The sequence below is a fragment of the Babesia bigemina genome (assembly GCF_000981445.1).
Source record: "Babesia bigemina genome assembly Bbig001, chromosome : III".
Taxonomy (NCBI): domain Eukaryota; phylum Apicomplexa; class Aconoidasida; order Piroplasmida; family Babesiidae; genus Babesia; species Babesia bigemina.
The window spans coordinates 2970493-2986687 of NC_027218.1; the positions used below are offsets into that span (position 1 = coordinate 2970493).

Below are 16195 nucleotides of genomic sequence, written 5' to 3' on the forward strand. Positions count from 1 at the left end.
CCCTTCTCGAAAGCCTCGACACGCTCCGCATCCGCTTGCACAGAATATCGTCCCTCCACCCGCAATCTAATCTTGGCCGTTATGTTACTCATGACCGTGACCGTGCCTCCAATCGCCACCTTGATCTTGATCGATACCCTGACGATGTCCCTGCCTAGACACACAGCCCACCTAACATCAAACCAACTGCCTCCCCGACCTCTCCACTTTCACCCTTAACCCTCACATTAGTTGCTGCATTGTCACCACGCTCCACCCCCTCACTCCAGCATGGCTGCCTTGGCTTGTCGCCTTCCCTCCTCAGGTGAGTGGTACGTCTATAGGATTCGTGTGATGGGTCATGGACTTTGCAATATGGTTTAGATGTGTTATTGTCTCAATATGATGCGTACTGTTGTCACTCTGCGGTTCACTTCATAGCCTTTCCACCCAGTGCACTTAGTAGTCTGCCATGCTGTATTAAGCAGTGTCACCTTAGAGGTGTGATCACTCAAGTGTTTCCCAGTTCACATAGTCCTGGAGGCTGGACGTGGAGTTTTGTAAGGGTGGATGAGTGGGTGATTAGAAGGGGACAGGATGGCGGCTAAGCGTACTTCGTCGGTCACGGAACACGGTGTCAAGTTAGAGACTCTCAAGGATTGTCTCCAGTTCTTGGAGTGGTTGCGAGATACTAAACGGAGTGGTGCGAGAACGCAGTTGGCTGGTCGACTGGCGAGGCTTCTAAACAATAAGTATAATAATGTTGACCGACAGCGCATTGAAGACGCACTGTTCCAATTCCTTAATGAAGTGTCAAAATTTCATCACAAGCTATGCAAAAAAGCGGATCAGGGCACACATAAACCTCAAACCACTAAACCTGCCCTGAACGCTCTCCTAGAGTGCATTCCAAAGGTGCTTGCCGTGATGTACTACTTGCGGTATCATGTTGATAAAGGTTTCGCAGCTATGGGAGGCGGTGATTGGGCTGATGACATGATTGGGCAAGTTGAAATGTTGGCTAGGGTTATGCCGTCGGGTTCACTTATGAAACATGCCACTAATATTGAAAAATATCTCATTACACCAAACGGCGATAAGTACGGTGTTATCCCTGGAGGATTTGAGCCAAGCGATCTGAAGCCAAATACTGGGGGTGGATATTCCGTCGGTTCTGCAATGGCAGCTGACCTTGGAAATCTGCTGGACAAGAATCGTTATAAGGAAAATCTATTCCTCGACGTTTATTCTACTACGGTAGTTGGTAATAAGGGAACGGACACTCCGAACATCGCCAACGCCCTCCGGTTGGTGCGCGATTTTTGCAGAATATTTGCGGAAGTGGAGGATGAGGATGATTTTAAAAGTCATTTATATACGAAAGAAAAATGCATCAATTATAATCAATTAAAATCACATTGTGCCCAACTGAAAGACCCTCTTGAAAAGATTTTTAAAGGCGAGCGGTTTTCCTTTACAGGGTACGGACGCCTATTCAAAGACCTTAATAAACAAAATGTTGCTAAAAAAATGGCGAGTTGGTTTAGAACAAATTTGGATGATGTACTGAGTAAATTGACGCTAATTAAATCCATTAGTAGCCTAAAAGGTATTAATAGTAGATCTTTTCAGAAAGGTAAAATCTCGTCTGTTGAACACGCCAAAGCTCTTGCCAACTATTTCAATGAAAACTTCTTCCGCTACGGATTCACGTTTTATGGCCACGACTTTAACAAATGGAGCAATACGTATGAGGTTTTGAAAACGGATTGGGATGGTGTAATTGGTGTGATGAAAGATAAAAGTGAAGGCCTGGAAGAGCTGGTGCAAATTTTGAATGGCGAAGTATGCAAACTACAGGATAGAGAAGAAACACAAAAAGGAAAAGAACAAGGAACAGAAGATAAAAATGAAGATGAAAAGGATGAGGATGAGGAGTCCGAGGATGAAGAGGATGCACCGTTGGATGATAAAGACAGTCCGCCCGTCAAAACCGAAGCCACTAAAACCGAGGCCGCCAAGCCTACTGCACCTAAAGTCGATGGGACTCCAAACCAGGGCACGAAAGCTGAGGGCGCACAGAACCAAGGCAAGAAAGCGGAGGGAGCACAGAACCAGGGCAAGAAGACGGAGGGAGGGCAAAATCAAAATAACGGTTATAGTGAAGAAAAGCCTGGGAGTTCACTAGTTGCGCAGACACCACAACCTCATACTTCAAGTGTTCAAAATCCAGACCCTGGATCATCTGGTGCCCCTAGTACCGGTGGTGGTCAGGGCCAAGATGGGCAGGCAGGTTATGATGTTTCTGGTCAACCAAGTCATCACGTGGCTCAGGCAGGTGCAGGTGACACTAATGCAGCGTCTGATACGGATTCTGTTTCAGGTGGCGGTGCAGCTGGAAGGGCTAAGGGGGCAGGTGATACAAGGATAGTGTATCCCGAACTCGACGAGCGATTGAAGGTATACAAGACAATATTGAAAGAAAAAAGAGACAGAGATGAGAAAAATATTGAAACCATACTGAATAAATTTAATGAAAATTTAGAACAGATTGAACAAAAGAAAATACAACAACAGATGGAAAACAATTTACAAAGACAGTTATTTGCAAATCTACGATCCGCCGATCTACACCGAAACCAAAATGTCCCTGGTTACACCGGAGGCCGTGTTGATAGTGGTCGTAATTACTATGATCCGAGAGGGAATCAAGGCAGGCGAGAGATGCAGCCCATTTCTGCTCTGGATGGACATGTGGCTGTGAACCCACCGCCTGATCCAAACTTTTCTTCGTCCTCTATTCCTGTATCTTCTGCGATTGGTCATCCTTTGCCAGATAGACTTCGAGCATCTCGGCTAAATGAGGATCTTGTAAAAACCAACGAGGCTCGAAGACGGATATATGCGCGAAATGAATTTCAACGCCGTAATTCTGAATTTATTGGAGCGCCAGCGACTGACTCTAGGGGTATACCAAAGTCAATTCCTCGGAAGGTTTTAGACTATAATGGCATACCAACAGGTAATGCTATTAACCAACCAGCGTCTCCGGTTGAAACTGCGAAACATGCAACCAATCGTATACCTTTCACGGACGTTCCGGAGGTTATATCTCAGTCTATACCGGATCCAAACCGGCGAAACCACCTGCCGCCTCTTCCACCCTACGCTAATCGTGAACCTTTAGCCGCTACAACTAAACCTAACCCTATTACCAACCTCCAAATTGAAGATCAAACGGTTGCCCACATACCGGACGTCTTAGGCGCTGCACTTGCAGATCCACTGAGGACAATTCCACAAGTCAAAATACCAGCGGACATTCGCAATGTATATCCGTCAGTGTTACAGTTTACCGGTGTACCAATTCCTTACCCTAAAAAGGATTCTCCCGCCCCACCACTCCCAAACGCCAAACTACCTAAAATGTCAGCTGTCGCTACTACAACCAAAATCCCACACGAAGTAATTCCAGTGTTTCTTGGAGACTTCAATCCGTTGGTTTCTGAAGCTTCAGGGCAGCACATTTCGGACCCCAACCTTGGACGTCGCATGCCACCGTTGCCAACCTCGAAACCCACTGTGCAACAGGATCACACTTCAATTAAGTCCCCAATCACACCCGCACTGGGCAACCATGACATGGATAGCTTAACAAACATCACCATTAGCGATATCGAAAGTACACCAAAGACCGTTGCACAAGTTTCGCCATGGTATGCGATGGCAGCAGGCTACCCACTAAATCCGCCCAAAACTTTGAGTAAATCAGCCATTCATCTACTTCCGGCGCCGATACCGTCAATGAATCCTATTCGTATGAAGCCAACAGGCATTGGCATGCCTGAATATAAGCATCCTCCCCTCATTCCCCACGCCCCTGTTATCACCGACACATTTGATGACCCATCAATGGACAAATTCTTGTCGGCCCCCAGCATCAGTATGACGCTTCCTTTGAGATCCGATGTAGATATCCCCGCAGTCCAACATATTACGCCGCCAACGCCACCAATGCCGGATTTTAATGGAACAATCGTTCCCGATTCAAACCTTGATTCCAATATTCCCAAGGTCTATTTGGAACATCCACCGCCAATACGTTTTGAAATGGAAAAAGCGTACAAACAACGCAAAACTTCAGACCCATTTGAGATTGACATCCACGTCCCAAAACTAAAATTGCCAGACAACGATCTCGACTTTGAGTTGGATTTTGATGATGACTCAACGCATATTGAAACTGAGACACTGCGTGACCCTGTATATCCACCATTCCCTGCAGTCTCATTCAACATCGCGCCTCCAGACGTCGAGCAGTCTATGCCGCCACCCCAAGACTTCGATCCAGAAAAAATCCACCGTCCGGAACTAAAAATGTGTATCTCTTCCTGGACTACCTCAACACCGACACCTGACTCCACCGACATCCCCGAAACAGAGCTGCTCCCCGCCCAGGCCCCTCGCACTGTCCGGGAGATGCTCACTTGGCTGGCAGGGCTTAGGAATGAAAAGCATCATGGCACACTCAGACAATGTATTAACAAGGCATTTAGCGGCTTGTATAGTGATCCTTCACAGCTTGCACTCTCAATCAACGGTTCATACGTCCGACCCACAGATGTATTCGACATACTCCAACTTACCGCCATGTTTGCAGCTTCAGTACTTACATCCATTGCGCCTAAGTGGAGAGCAAATGCGTCATCCAAAACTGTAAAGCCTAACTCTTCCACCCAATCTGATGAGCCTGATTGCTGCACCCTCCTCTGCCAGCTGCGTGACTACGCCTACGCCGCCCACCACCAGTTGGAGTTCCTGAAGGCGCAGTGTAATAGAGGAAAGTCACATGGTGGGTGGAAGCATCATCACTATGGCAGTGAGACCAAGAAGCCATCTTCCCTCCAGGCGTTCCTGACTGACGGCTGGGACTCCGACTTCGAGACTCACCCCTTCGACCCGTGCAACCTCTGCCACAAGAGCAGGGTCAGGATGGGATTCAAACACAAGGATTTGTTTAGGACATCGCAACTGGGTAGTGTCATTTCCACCATCCTCACTCCCAGCTGCGGCGGTGAGGAGCATGATGCGCGGCTCGACACAATGGTAATAATCGCTATAAGCAGTAACGTGTTACCTCATGATATGTTGTGCAGCCGTGATTATTCGGAGTATTAGCGCATAACTTACAATGTCATGGTCACCGTCGAAACTATTAAGCTGTGACAACTCCGTACTCCGGCCAATGGTTACCTAGGGTGACCCAGACAAGTATATGTGAAGTAATAATGTTAGACATCGGACTACATAATCACATTAAGATCAAGTGTGGCATGGCTACACCAAGGCTATGTGGGCTCTGTGAGCTTACGAGATATCAGTGTAGTGAGGGCTTAGTGTCAGCGAACTCATCGTATAGTTGATCCAAAACTGTCATTAGGCTTTGGTTGTGGACTTTTGCGCAAATATGGAGGACCAAGAAAACGAGTCCCGAGAAACCAATAATTGCTGCAAGAGCAATGGCAATGTAAGCCATCACACAGAGACCCACGCAAGGTGCCCCCTCATGATTATTACCACATACTCGTTTACACCACGAATTAGCCATGTTTACAAGCAGCTCACTCGCCAACGATCCCTAAACAGCATGAACAACGCACCTTAAACCTCGATCATCCTCAACCAACTGAATATACAGAATGCCCATACCCCCACTCCTACTATGCCATCCACATTGTGCTGGGGCAACCAGGTTCCAACATCTCACGACGCTGACACGTTATGACAATCCAATACCGCCGCATGTGGCAAGGCGCATGCTAATAACCAAGTGACACTTCCATCCCAGCAACCCATCGTCTCCCCTCCAGGCGTATAAGCAGACTTATCGATCGGCAACGTACTTGCAAAGTTTCATAATCTCAATCATTAGCACTCGTACGGTTTCACAACTAAACCTCCACTTCCCTTTGGAACACTTTAGAATTTGTGCTTGTATTAAATAATTCGCACAGCTCAACTTCAACTTGAAAGTGCCGTTAACATGCGTCCCTACATTCTGCATACCAGCTCTACGCCAATCCATCCAGCTGCGTTTGTCTCCTCCGGTACAACGACGCCTTCGAAGCGTTGAGGAGTGAGAGGCATGTCGCTTCTCCCCAGCCTACCCTGCTCCACCCTCCTCCGGAGAATGTCATGGCATTGGTAGTTGCATCCGGCATCACCCGCTGGTGGCCTAGTCTGTCTTATGACCGGGTACCGCTAGATTCGGCTTGCATGCTATCAGTACGCCTGTCCAACAGCACCATAGCTTGTACTCTCCCCTTCACGTCGCGGCTCTATTTCGCCTCCATGATGAAGTCCACCTGTAACGCCAACCTGTTCACGTGGTACGGCGTACTAATCGTTTTCCCCTGGGGATGTAAAATACAGGGATCGCTCCTCGGTATTGGCTATGGGGCGGTCCCGTTGTCCGGCCTCTCCGCTTTCTTTCCACACGTAGGGCCATCTCCACTCCTTCGAGGGCGTCTGCGGAAACTTGTGCTTTCAACACATATTGAAATTGCGTTTGCGTTGTTTTAACGTATCGTATTGCGTACTGACCCTGACCTAGTTGACGTATCCATCCACCCGAGGTCACCATGTCATCTTCACCTAAGCCGTGCCGAAATACATATGACAGATAGGAACATGACATTTTTTGCTTCTGATATGTTCTGATTGTGTGTTTCGAGTCACAAAATATGGTACATAATAAGTCGTGGATGATATAACTCCGTACTGACACGGAGTTGACTGTTGCAGCGATGAGGAACGTGACGTAACAGTGGCAAAGCACGGTGTAAATCTTCACCCCCTTCGCTATGAGTAGGGGAGACACTTTGATGTTTAACCATGGTGACATTGCTGCAGTTGAGCTCGCCAACAATAGAACTGATATGTGGCTGGGTCCCACCAAGCTGCCCAGCCACATGCTACGGAACCATTTGGTGAGTTTATAAAATGTGGCAAACTTGTGCCAATGGCATTCAAATAGATTAAAACTCTGAATTCTTGGGCATATAATCATAATTTTACTCGAAATATGTGGCAATGGTTTGGTGCATTCCAGACTTCACCCCGCCGAAATCCTCCCTTCACTAAGCAACGTAGATACCAAACGCAGTAATACGGTGGAGATGCGTGTTGATCTAATTATACTGGTCATAGAAACCTTTAGGATGCGTGAGTTTGTGTGTCACGTGAACCTAACCAAGCCGGTGCGATACTGTGGATTGTAAATGTGATGGGTCATTCAGGTTGCCGTCTGACCACCTGCAGTGCCAGGTGAGATAGTGGCACATACGCAAGGTACTTGAGTTGTATAAGACGGCGATTTGTAATTTGTACAGGCTACGGGTTGGGTACTGATTGTCGAGATGGTGAGTGATGCCGGGGCATTTCCTACGTGATGGCAAATGGATGGTGAGGATAAGTGGCATTGATGGTAACAGAGTAACTGATAAGCATGCTAGCCGAGCAATGGGGTATAATCTAACACTATTTGAGGCATAAATGTAACAACAGTAGTGGGAGTTCGCACCGTAGGACGGTCTGTGACGGGTGGAGTCGACTGCTCAACAGGTACCAGTTGACCTGCATGTCACTGCTAGGATACCGTTCACATGCGTTGATTAGGTCATATTCCCGTTAATATAGCAACATAGCCGTAATGTGGCTGGCTATTCTCGGGACGACTGGCACCTGGCTGATGTTGAAGCTGGTGGGAGCTCAGTTGCCTTGGCTGCGGTCCGTGTTCATGTAGTTGGTTGGTGAGTGCGTTGCTAGGTGATTGATATGTTCGCAGGTTGAGGGGACTGGGCGCGGCAGTGGTACCTGTTGTAGTTGGTGAGTGCGTTGCTAGGTGATTGATATGTTTGCAGGTTGAGGGGACTGGGAGCGGCAGTGGTAGTGTTGCAGTTGGTGAGTGCGTTGCTAGGTGATTGATATGTTCGCAGGTTGAGGGGAGTGGGAAGGGAAGGGGAAGATGAGTTATTATTGGCCAGGGAAGCCGTGCACGCAATGTCATAATAACTGTAAAAGGTCTGTAGTATGTAATTGCTGTCGATGGTGTTGTGAAGAGTGTAAGGCTGGAAGATGCAATGATTGTTGGTATGATTTTAATTTCAAGCGCAAGTATAGCAGCCATTGCCATCCTGATGGGTGTGGTAAGAAAAAAAAAGATTGTACCAACCCCAAATGTGATTGTACATGTTGCAAAGAAAAACGTTCACGTGAACCCGCTGCCTCCGAATCCCTTTCTTCCCCCGATGCTCTGTCTCAGACCGCCAGTGAACCGCACTTGTCTGATATTCGCACTGAAGAAAGTTCCTCTGGCGATTCTAATGCAGAAGGCTCCACACCGTCCCCCCCTCCCTACTCCGCCATCGCCGCCGTCATCGTTTCCATCATCGTCGCCATCATCCTGCTCGACCTGTGCATCTTCCGCTTCCCGGTGGGCCGCAACATCCGCGATTTCCTCGTACGCAAGATACCAGTCTGCATCGCGTTTTATAATTAAGTCCAGCAATTCGTCTAATCGCACTTATCGCAGCATACTATGAATTGAGAGTATAATGGTTGTCTGATGACGTATTACTAAATGTTTCACAATTGTACGTCGTCACGCACTCAGCTATACGTTTACGCATAATCGATACGCAGTAGTGAATGCGGATTGACAACATTAACGTGATCGACAGAGGTCACCTGCTGCACATTTTTCTCGTGCAACTTGGACATACTGCTTATACTTTATCGCCTGCTGGTCAACCGGGGAATCTTGCCTTATCGATGCCTAGGCGCATATCACGGGAGGAAGATGCTCTCATTTTACAGCGATGTGTATCACGCCGACGACGGAGATGTTGGGCAATTTGGGGTTTAATATTCATGATCACATTTATGTAATAGCTTGCCACTATATGATGAGCGGTAGTCAACCCTCCACTAGGTGTGGTAGGGCCGCATATTCAATGCTGTGGCGTCCCTTAAAATAACATAACTGACCTTGTTCAAGGGGTAACTGCACTCGCATAGCCCTCATAATTGATGATGCAATTAGAATCGTCCAGTTAGTGTTGCAGTTATATCCCTAACCATCATACTGTTATGTTATTTCGGGGAGTCGCGAATATACCGCACATCAATGTTTTATTGCACTTTCCGACCATATCCGCATCACTATCCTATAATATAGCGTCACTAATTCAACCTAAATTGCGACCAAACAGATAATGCAGTTGCCGTATGCGGTACTGAAAGTCGTTGTCAGATCATATCATTACGGGATTCGCCCACAACCCACTACAACACTTTACACAACGTAGCCCAAAAGAAAACAGGCAACGATAAACTACATGGTCACGAATGAAACGACATATTAGGGTATAATCAATGTCACTGCAGCCTCATCAGAAATAACTCTGATATGTTACACGTTTTGATAGTGTGGTGCTGCTGTTGATGCTGTAGTTAATCTATCATTTGCCGGCGCGCCCGTTGGCTTGTGCTTGCGCCTTTGCCTGAGCTCGGGCCTCCATCGCTGCTATCGCAGCCCTCACACCTGACAGCCCCGACGATCCAGATGCCGGACGCCCTTCGTCACGCGACACAATGCGCACAGGCGCCTTGGGCTCGCCCGACAGCATCGACGTAAACTGAGGCTGCTCCTGAGCGGGAGCTGGGATGTTGTGCAGTTGCCTAAGCTTCGCAATCACGCATTCCACATCGCCCTTGAAGGTCTCAAGCTCATCTATCATGTCGGCGTCGTCGAAGGTTGGCTTGTACTTCTGGCATAGCACTCCCAGAGAGGCGCATATTTCACCGAACGCACGGCCTGTTGCAGTCGTCTCGCACTCTTGCGGAGGGGTGGGAACAGTCGGAGTAAAGGACATCGAATTATCCGACGCAATCGTCCGCGACGGTGCCGCGTGATAGCTCTGTGCATCATACGCTGCTGCTGAAGTCGATGTCACTGCGGCCGAAGAGGAGCCTTCGGTCAAAGATGATTCCACACTGACACCCGCACTACGACCGGGGACATTGTGCCAATCCTTGGCGCTTGTGCGGCGCCTGGGCTGCAAAGCACCGTAAATCTCATCCATAGCGGCCCCGCTGTTCCTGCGCATGACAACCACTGAGATGGGGTTGATTTCCTTGCCGGAGTTGTTGTAAAGCATGCGGCCAAGCTCGCACTTGGACTTGTCGCACGCAGTAGCCGGCAGGAAGCAGAACGACTTGATGGTTCCGCTGCACTTGATCTCTCCAGCACGGTTGAGTTCATTCTCAAGGTACTGGAATATGCGCACTGTGAGGTCACCCTTGCCGACCACCGTCAACAGCCCAGTGGCGCTGTCCCAGTGCGGGATCAGAGGTCCAGGCGCCGAATCAATGTCCTTGGATAGTAGCGGCTTATCGGTGTTGCGCCTGTCCCATATCCTGATCTGGCGTGTCTGGTTGCCGACATATCCCGTCGTGGCGAGGTGGTCGTTACCATAATTGCCTCCTAGCCAGGCTACGCTCGTTGCTTTGTTAGACTCGTGTGCCTTGAAGCTGTGCGACACCTTTCCTTCACGAGGGTCGACCACGGCGACACCTGCCTCCTTGGTGGCGACGACGCACAGGTCTCCATCGTACGACCAGTTGCAGTAGGAATACTGGCCCTCAATGGGGATACTTACAACCTCGGTTTCGTTCTGCACGTTCCACACGCGGACGGTGTTATCCAGTCCACCCGACATGAGCACGAAATCGGTGGCGCTGTTCCATACTACATTGGTGGTCTTCTTGGTATGCCCGTTCAGGTTCGCCGCGGCGGTAGAATCCTGCTCCCCAGTCACACGCCAAACTCTCACGGAGCCGTCTGTAGCTAAATGACCGATGGAAACCACGCCAATCCTTACCGTCAGATGCTGAGGCGAAGAGGTTGTTGTCAAACTCGTTGAAGGTAATATCCTGAATCGATCCAGTGTGCCCTGCAAATTATCAGCACGCGCCAATGCTCTGTAAACACTTACCCTTAAAGTTCATACGGTCAGAGCCACTGTTCCTCCCCAGCTTATCGATGTTGATCAGGGTGATGAGCCCACCACCTCCAACCTCCCATGGGAACGCAATATGGGTGTTGCTGGCCGCCATCCCCGGGGAGAATGCGGTGGGCTTCGGGTTGATCTTGAGATCGCAGTAAGCCTGCTTGAAAGGCTCACCTGCGGTGATGTGACTCCCGTATAAAGGCGACAACAGTTGGCCGAACAACACACAAAACACCGGGCACTGACGAGCAGCACGAATGACAGCTTCGCTACAAAATGCAACGATGTAAGAACCCAAATGACCATAATACCCCCAAAATGCAACATTGCCGCGAAATTATGGCGCATACGAGCACAGTAGCGGAACATTACAACCAATAAGGGCACGAACGTCAAGTACGACCGGGGTCGACCGAATGGCGCATTCGAGTCAGCATACAGCAGAATCACGTCACGAATTAAACAAATATATTGCTCGAAAACCCACCGAACACATTCTTCAGCCTAACTGTCGTCATTTTGGTAGATGTACGTCAACTAAATATCTGCTCTAGCAGCAATGACGACACGCAAGTTTCACGCCCATACAAATCCGATATAAAATCACAGGGACTTTTTTCCACCTGAGAGACACAAGTCGATGTGCGGCAGCCGTGCCTGCACGAACGCTTACGTAATATGAGGCTGGGTCTCTGCAACAACTCGCGTCCTTCCACGCGCTGTAGGGTTGCGATCATCGATGCGCCTGAAAGCATCACTAAGCACACTGTTTCAGATATATCGCAGATGCACATGAGCCAACAGATCTTGCGCGCTTCATGCTGCGCCGCGAAGGGCGTTGTGACGCGATGCATCAACCAGCATTACTTGCGGCGCATCGCGTGTCGTTACGCATTTACGCGTGCTATTAAAGGACGTCGATGTGCGTAGAATAACTCTAGCGGTTAGGTTGCAATAGACAAGTGACAGGCACGCGCCGCAAACCGCTGATTCACAGCATGACGCAAGCCGCCATGACCATTAATTCTTGAGCATATTAATGCCAATATTGCTGAAGTGTTTTGGTCGGTGAATAGCCACTCTCACACGCCACCTGCGAAATGAATTGTCAGCGGATGGCCGTCGGCATGTTCGTATAACGTCGCACATACAGCTAGTTCCACCTCACGTACAGATGCCTCATGACCGCTTTATTGGTGGAAATATGTGTGTAAGCTGCTACAGCTTGACAAATATGCGGAAGGATCGCGACGTCACCTACACCCCGCCGCGTCCATTATGCCGCCTTTCGACCGGAAACCCGCCCACACCGCAGACCTATATACTATTAGAATTGACCAAAATGACCATGTACAGCATCTTCACGGCAGAAGATCGTGTTAGTAACGCTAGGACCGGAACATGCCATAGCACGAACGACGCGTGGGTGGGGCATTGTTGCGTGTAACCCTATGGCCTCTGGCGTCGGAAGCCAGCCCTAATCCGTCATATTAACTATACACAACTCCCTGAAGTCAGGATACGGGCTGCGGTTACGCCCGTCTCGCCAATGCGCTCTGCAGATCGCACCGAGGACGGGAGGAGGTCGTGCTTCTTCGGCTGAATGCCCGCAATAAAGTTCCGTCCTGGATGAGATAAAGGACGCAAAAGTCGCGCAAAATTTAGTACTCCGAGTTTCCATAGAATCCTGTGTTTTGTCGCTTGTCATTGAGGAAATACTCAATATGCATTGTAGTGAAATGTGTTATATATTCTGAACGTATAGGTATTCATCTGTTTTCTGAGAGGATGGCGAGGAGGAATTTGGCATTATGTGCTGCCATTCTGGCCTTGTCGTCGTCTCTTATCGGCGTAGGCGCCGCACCTGCCACTCAAGCTGTCGTGAAGGAGCTCCCCAGGCCGGATTTAATGAACAGGGGAAAGCTGATCCTTGACTTCACTGCGGGCAACCTTGACCCGCGTATCACCATGTGCAACAGGCTCAAGGGAGTAACTCGTTATTTCGTCAAACCTGACGTAGGCGCCACCATCACTGCCATCCAGATCAACGACTTCCGTGTAGACCTCCCGATTGCTCCAAAGGTGGAGGCTGTCTTCTGCGCATCCCCGTTCAACAACACCTTCACCGTCGTCTTCAACGATGAAACTTCCGACGAGTTCGAGGTCACATCCCAAGGCGTTGAGGCTTTGACGAACAAAGAGCGGTACACCATCACAAGTGTAGCGAAACCGCCTCAGAGGCCAGCTCCGGAGCCTTCCGATGCTTCATCTTCTTCCAGTTCTTCATCTTCGTCCAGTTCACTAGCTTCTTCCAGTTCTCCAGCCTCATCAAATGTTTCATCTTCTTCCAGTTCTTCATCCTCATCAAATGTTTCATCTTCTTCCAGTTCTTCATCCTCGTCAATTTCTCCAGCTTCTCCAAGTTCACCAGCCTCTTCAAGTTCATCAACTTTGTCAAGTTCTTCGACCACTGCAGATTCATCGGAGGCAGCCAAGCCCGAATCTACACCCTCGGCACCCGCTGAGCCTAACCCATGGAGATCCGCGATGTCAAAACGGACGGAATCGGACAGTAGACATAGGATAACTGAGTCTCCGTTGCACGGTTCTGGATCTGCGCCGGCTATGAGCCCCTCTTTGCTCAGGGCCATGGCCAAGGCCTCTCCCTCCATGGGAGCTCCCCAAACGCCGGGGTTCCAGCAGATGCGTGGCAGGCTGAGGTCAATGGCTGAGAGGCAAATCACCAGTAGAGCTGACAAGACGCCTGTTTTAGATCTACGAGCGCGGGAAGCAGCCAACAAACCAACCCCCGCTAAGCAGCCGTCTAAAATGGTGTTTGAAGACTTTCAGAGCATTGACGACGAGTTCGATACAGATGTAGAGGACAGCAGTGGCGCCTCCAAGGGTAAGGACGATGGGTTGCTGGATGTAGATGGGGATGAACACCGCAGTGCGTCATCACAATCAACGGATGCTTCCTCATCCTCTCCTACGGCGCCTTCATCTGACACTTCCTCGTCATCCGATACGTCATCGTCGTCATCGTACAGTCAGTCTTCAACCGACACTTCCTCGTCATCCGCTGATGTCGCAAAGCCAACCTCGGATGACACTTCCTCGTCAAGCTATACCGACACCCCGTCATCATCGTACACGACAACTCCATCGTCTGATACGTCATCGTCCTCATCATCCTACACTCCGTCATCATCGTACACGACAACTCCATCGTCTGATACGTCATCATCCTCATCATCCTACACGCTGCCATCATCGGACACATCCGCGTCATCCTACACTCCGTCGTCGTATGACACAACGACTCCCTCATCTGATACGACGACTTCATCAGGTACATCATCCTACACTCCGTCGTCGTATGACACAACGACTCCCTCATCTGATACGACGACTTCATCAGGTACATCGTCCTACACTCCATCCTCATCCTACACGTCGTCCTATGATTCCACAAAGACTTCCTCGGACACCCCGTCATCATCATCATCATCATCCAACACGCAGTCTACTTCAGATACATCGTCGTCATCATCCACCCCATCGTCGTCCTACACTCAGTCTTCATCGGACACATCGTCGTCATCATCCACCCTGTCGTCGTCGGATGCATCTTCATCTTCATCTTCATCATCATCGCATACGACAACACCTTTGTCTGATGTGTCAACGTCTTCATCATCCTATGTGTCGTCGCATGATGCGTCAACGTCTCCATCGAAGGGTCCTTCGTCTGAGGATACGTTGAATTCTGCGTCACACAAGCTTCCGCCTGTGCCTCCGAGAGTTCCCCAGACCAGATACACGGGCGGTTCCGCGGAAGACGCGAATCAGAACTTTAAGGGGTTCCACGCCGGTGGCGCGATGCGTGCAGCCGTCAAGCCTAGCATCGTGCCTCCCCCTCCGGCTCCCCCTGCGAGGAAAAAGAAGATTATGACTGCCTCCCCTGCGTCTTCTGGAAGCAAATACAACACGCACGTCGCGACGATCACCACGGGCGACGTGGAATCGGAGCACCACGAGGTGCAGTCCAATGCAACCGCTGAAGAGAACACCCCTGAGGCGTCAGTCAAAACGGACATGACGTTGGTGATCGGCGAGCCTAACGAGAACATCAGAACGCAGAAGAATGGCGACATTACGTGCTACAGGGCCACCAACGGTCACATCATCAGGACTGTCGAGATTCAGGGCAAGTCCAGGAAAGTTGGTGTCAGCTACCCTGTGGACACTATCGTGTGTGCGCTTCAGCGGCCTGGCGAGTACCATCTTGCGGTTGGCAGCCGTGACGAGGGTGGCAAGTGGACCACCACGTACCTCAACAAGGCTGGCGACATGGACATCTTCACCAACGTTGCGACCAAGGCGCTGTTCAAGGACATCTCGCTCCCGACGTTGTTCGAGGACGCCTACGCTGAGAAGTCGCTGAGGCGCGACCCCATGTGGTTCCAGAACTTCACCTTCAATGGTAAGGGCAACGCCTCGCTGAAGCAGGTGGAGGCCAACGGTACCCTGTTCGTGCTGGAGACCATCGACAGCGGCTACCTGAAGTCCAGCAAGGACATCACGTTCGTCGATGGTGACATCGTGACCCCGGAGGGCATGACGATGGTGAACATCACCACGTCGAAGGGCGAGGGCCAGGGCTACCTGACGATGACCTTCAGGGGCCGCAACGTGTTGCACCACAAGAGGTACGTCGAGTCGCACGACAACGCCAACAGCTACCAACGCGCTCGTTACACTGCGAACCTCGACGTGTGCTTCGACATCACCACGGAGTGCTTCGGTCTCGCGCCTGAGGCGAGGCTGGCGGTGCTCGATGCGCACAGCATCGAGTGCGACGCCATCATGTGGGGCATTGAGGTGAAGAAGTACAGCGGCATTACGTTCCTGAGCATCCCGCCCCGTGATTTGGACACCCTGTTGCTGATTGGCAACTACGAGGTGCTGCTGAGCTCTAAGGAGAGCCATGAGGTGACCATCCTGTCTAGTGATATCGGGCTGTCCGCCGATATCCGAACCAACAACAGCAGTGGATTGTTGCGCACGATCATCACGCCGAACTCGAAGACTCGCGAGTCCTACAGCGTCGACTTCTTCTGAGCGCTCTTGGTGGTGCGCCT

At 50.1% G+C, this 16195-nt stretch overlaps 4 protein-coding genes across 4 annotated transcripts; 3 read left to right on the forward strand and 1 right to left on the reverse strand.

The window, feature by feature from the left end:
- Positions 1 to 576: 576 nt before the first annotated feature.
- BBBOND_0312150 (Ribosome-binding protein 1) lies at positions 577 to 5157 on the forward strand (the record flags this gene model as incomplete). The annotated part of the gene is made up of 1 exon (XM_012914044.1): positions 577 to 5157. The coding sequence occupies one exon, from the start codon at positions 577 to 579 to the stop codon at positions 5155 to 5157; it is 4581 nt and encodes a 1526-aa protein (XP_012769498.1).
- A 2533-nt stretch (positions 5158 to 7690) lies between these two features.
- BBBOND_0312160 (hypothetical protein) lies at positions 7691 to 8539 on the forward strand (the record flags this gene model as incomplete). Its single annotated transcript, XM_012914045.1, has 4 exons — positions 7691 to 7767; positions 7826 to 7862; positions 7902 to 7941; positions 7983 to 8539. The coding sequence occupies 4 exons, from the start codon at positions 7691 to 7693 to the stop codon at positions 8537 to 8539; spliced, it is 711 nt and encodes a 236-aa protein (XP_012769499.1).
- Positions 8540 to 9500: 961 nt separating this feature from the next.
- BBBOND_0312170 (WD domain, G-beta repeat containing protein, putative) lies at positions 9501 to 11569 on the reverse strand (the record flags this gene model as incomplete). The annotated part of the gene is made up of 4 exons (XM_012914046.1): positions 9501 to 10882; positions 10923 to 10994; positions 11037 to 11225; positions 11539 to 11569. 4 exons carry the CDS (start codon positions 11567 to 11569, stop codon positions 9501 to 9503), a joined length of 1674 nt encoding a protein of 557 aa, XP_012769500.1.
- Positions 11570 to 12839: 1270 nt separating this feature from the next.
- On the forward strand, positions 12840 to 16175 carry BBBOND_0312180 (membrane protein, putative; the record flags this gene model as incomplete). Its single annotated transcript, XM_012914047.1, has 1 exon — positions 12840 to 16175. The coding sequence occupies one exon, from the start codon at positions 12840 to 12842 to the stop codon at positions 16173 to 16175; it is 3336 nt and encodes a 1111-aa protein (XP_012769501.1).
- Positions 16176 to 16195: the final 20 nt, after the last annotated feature.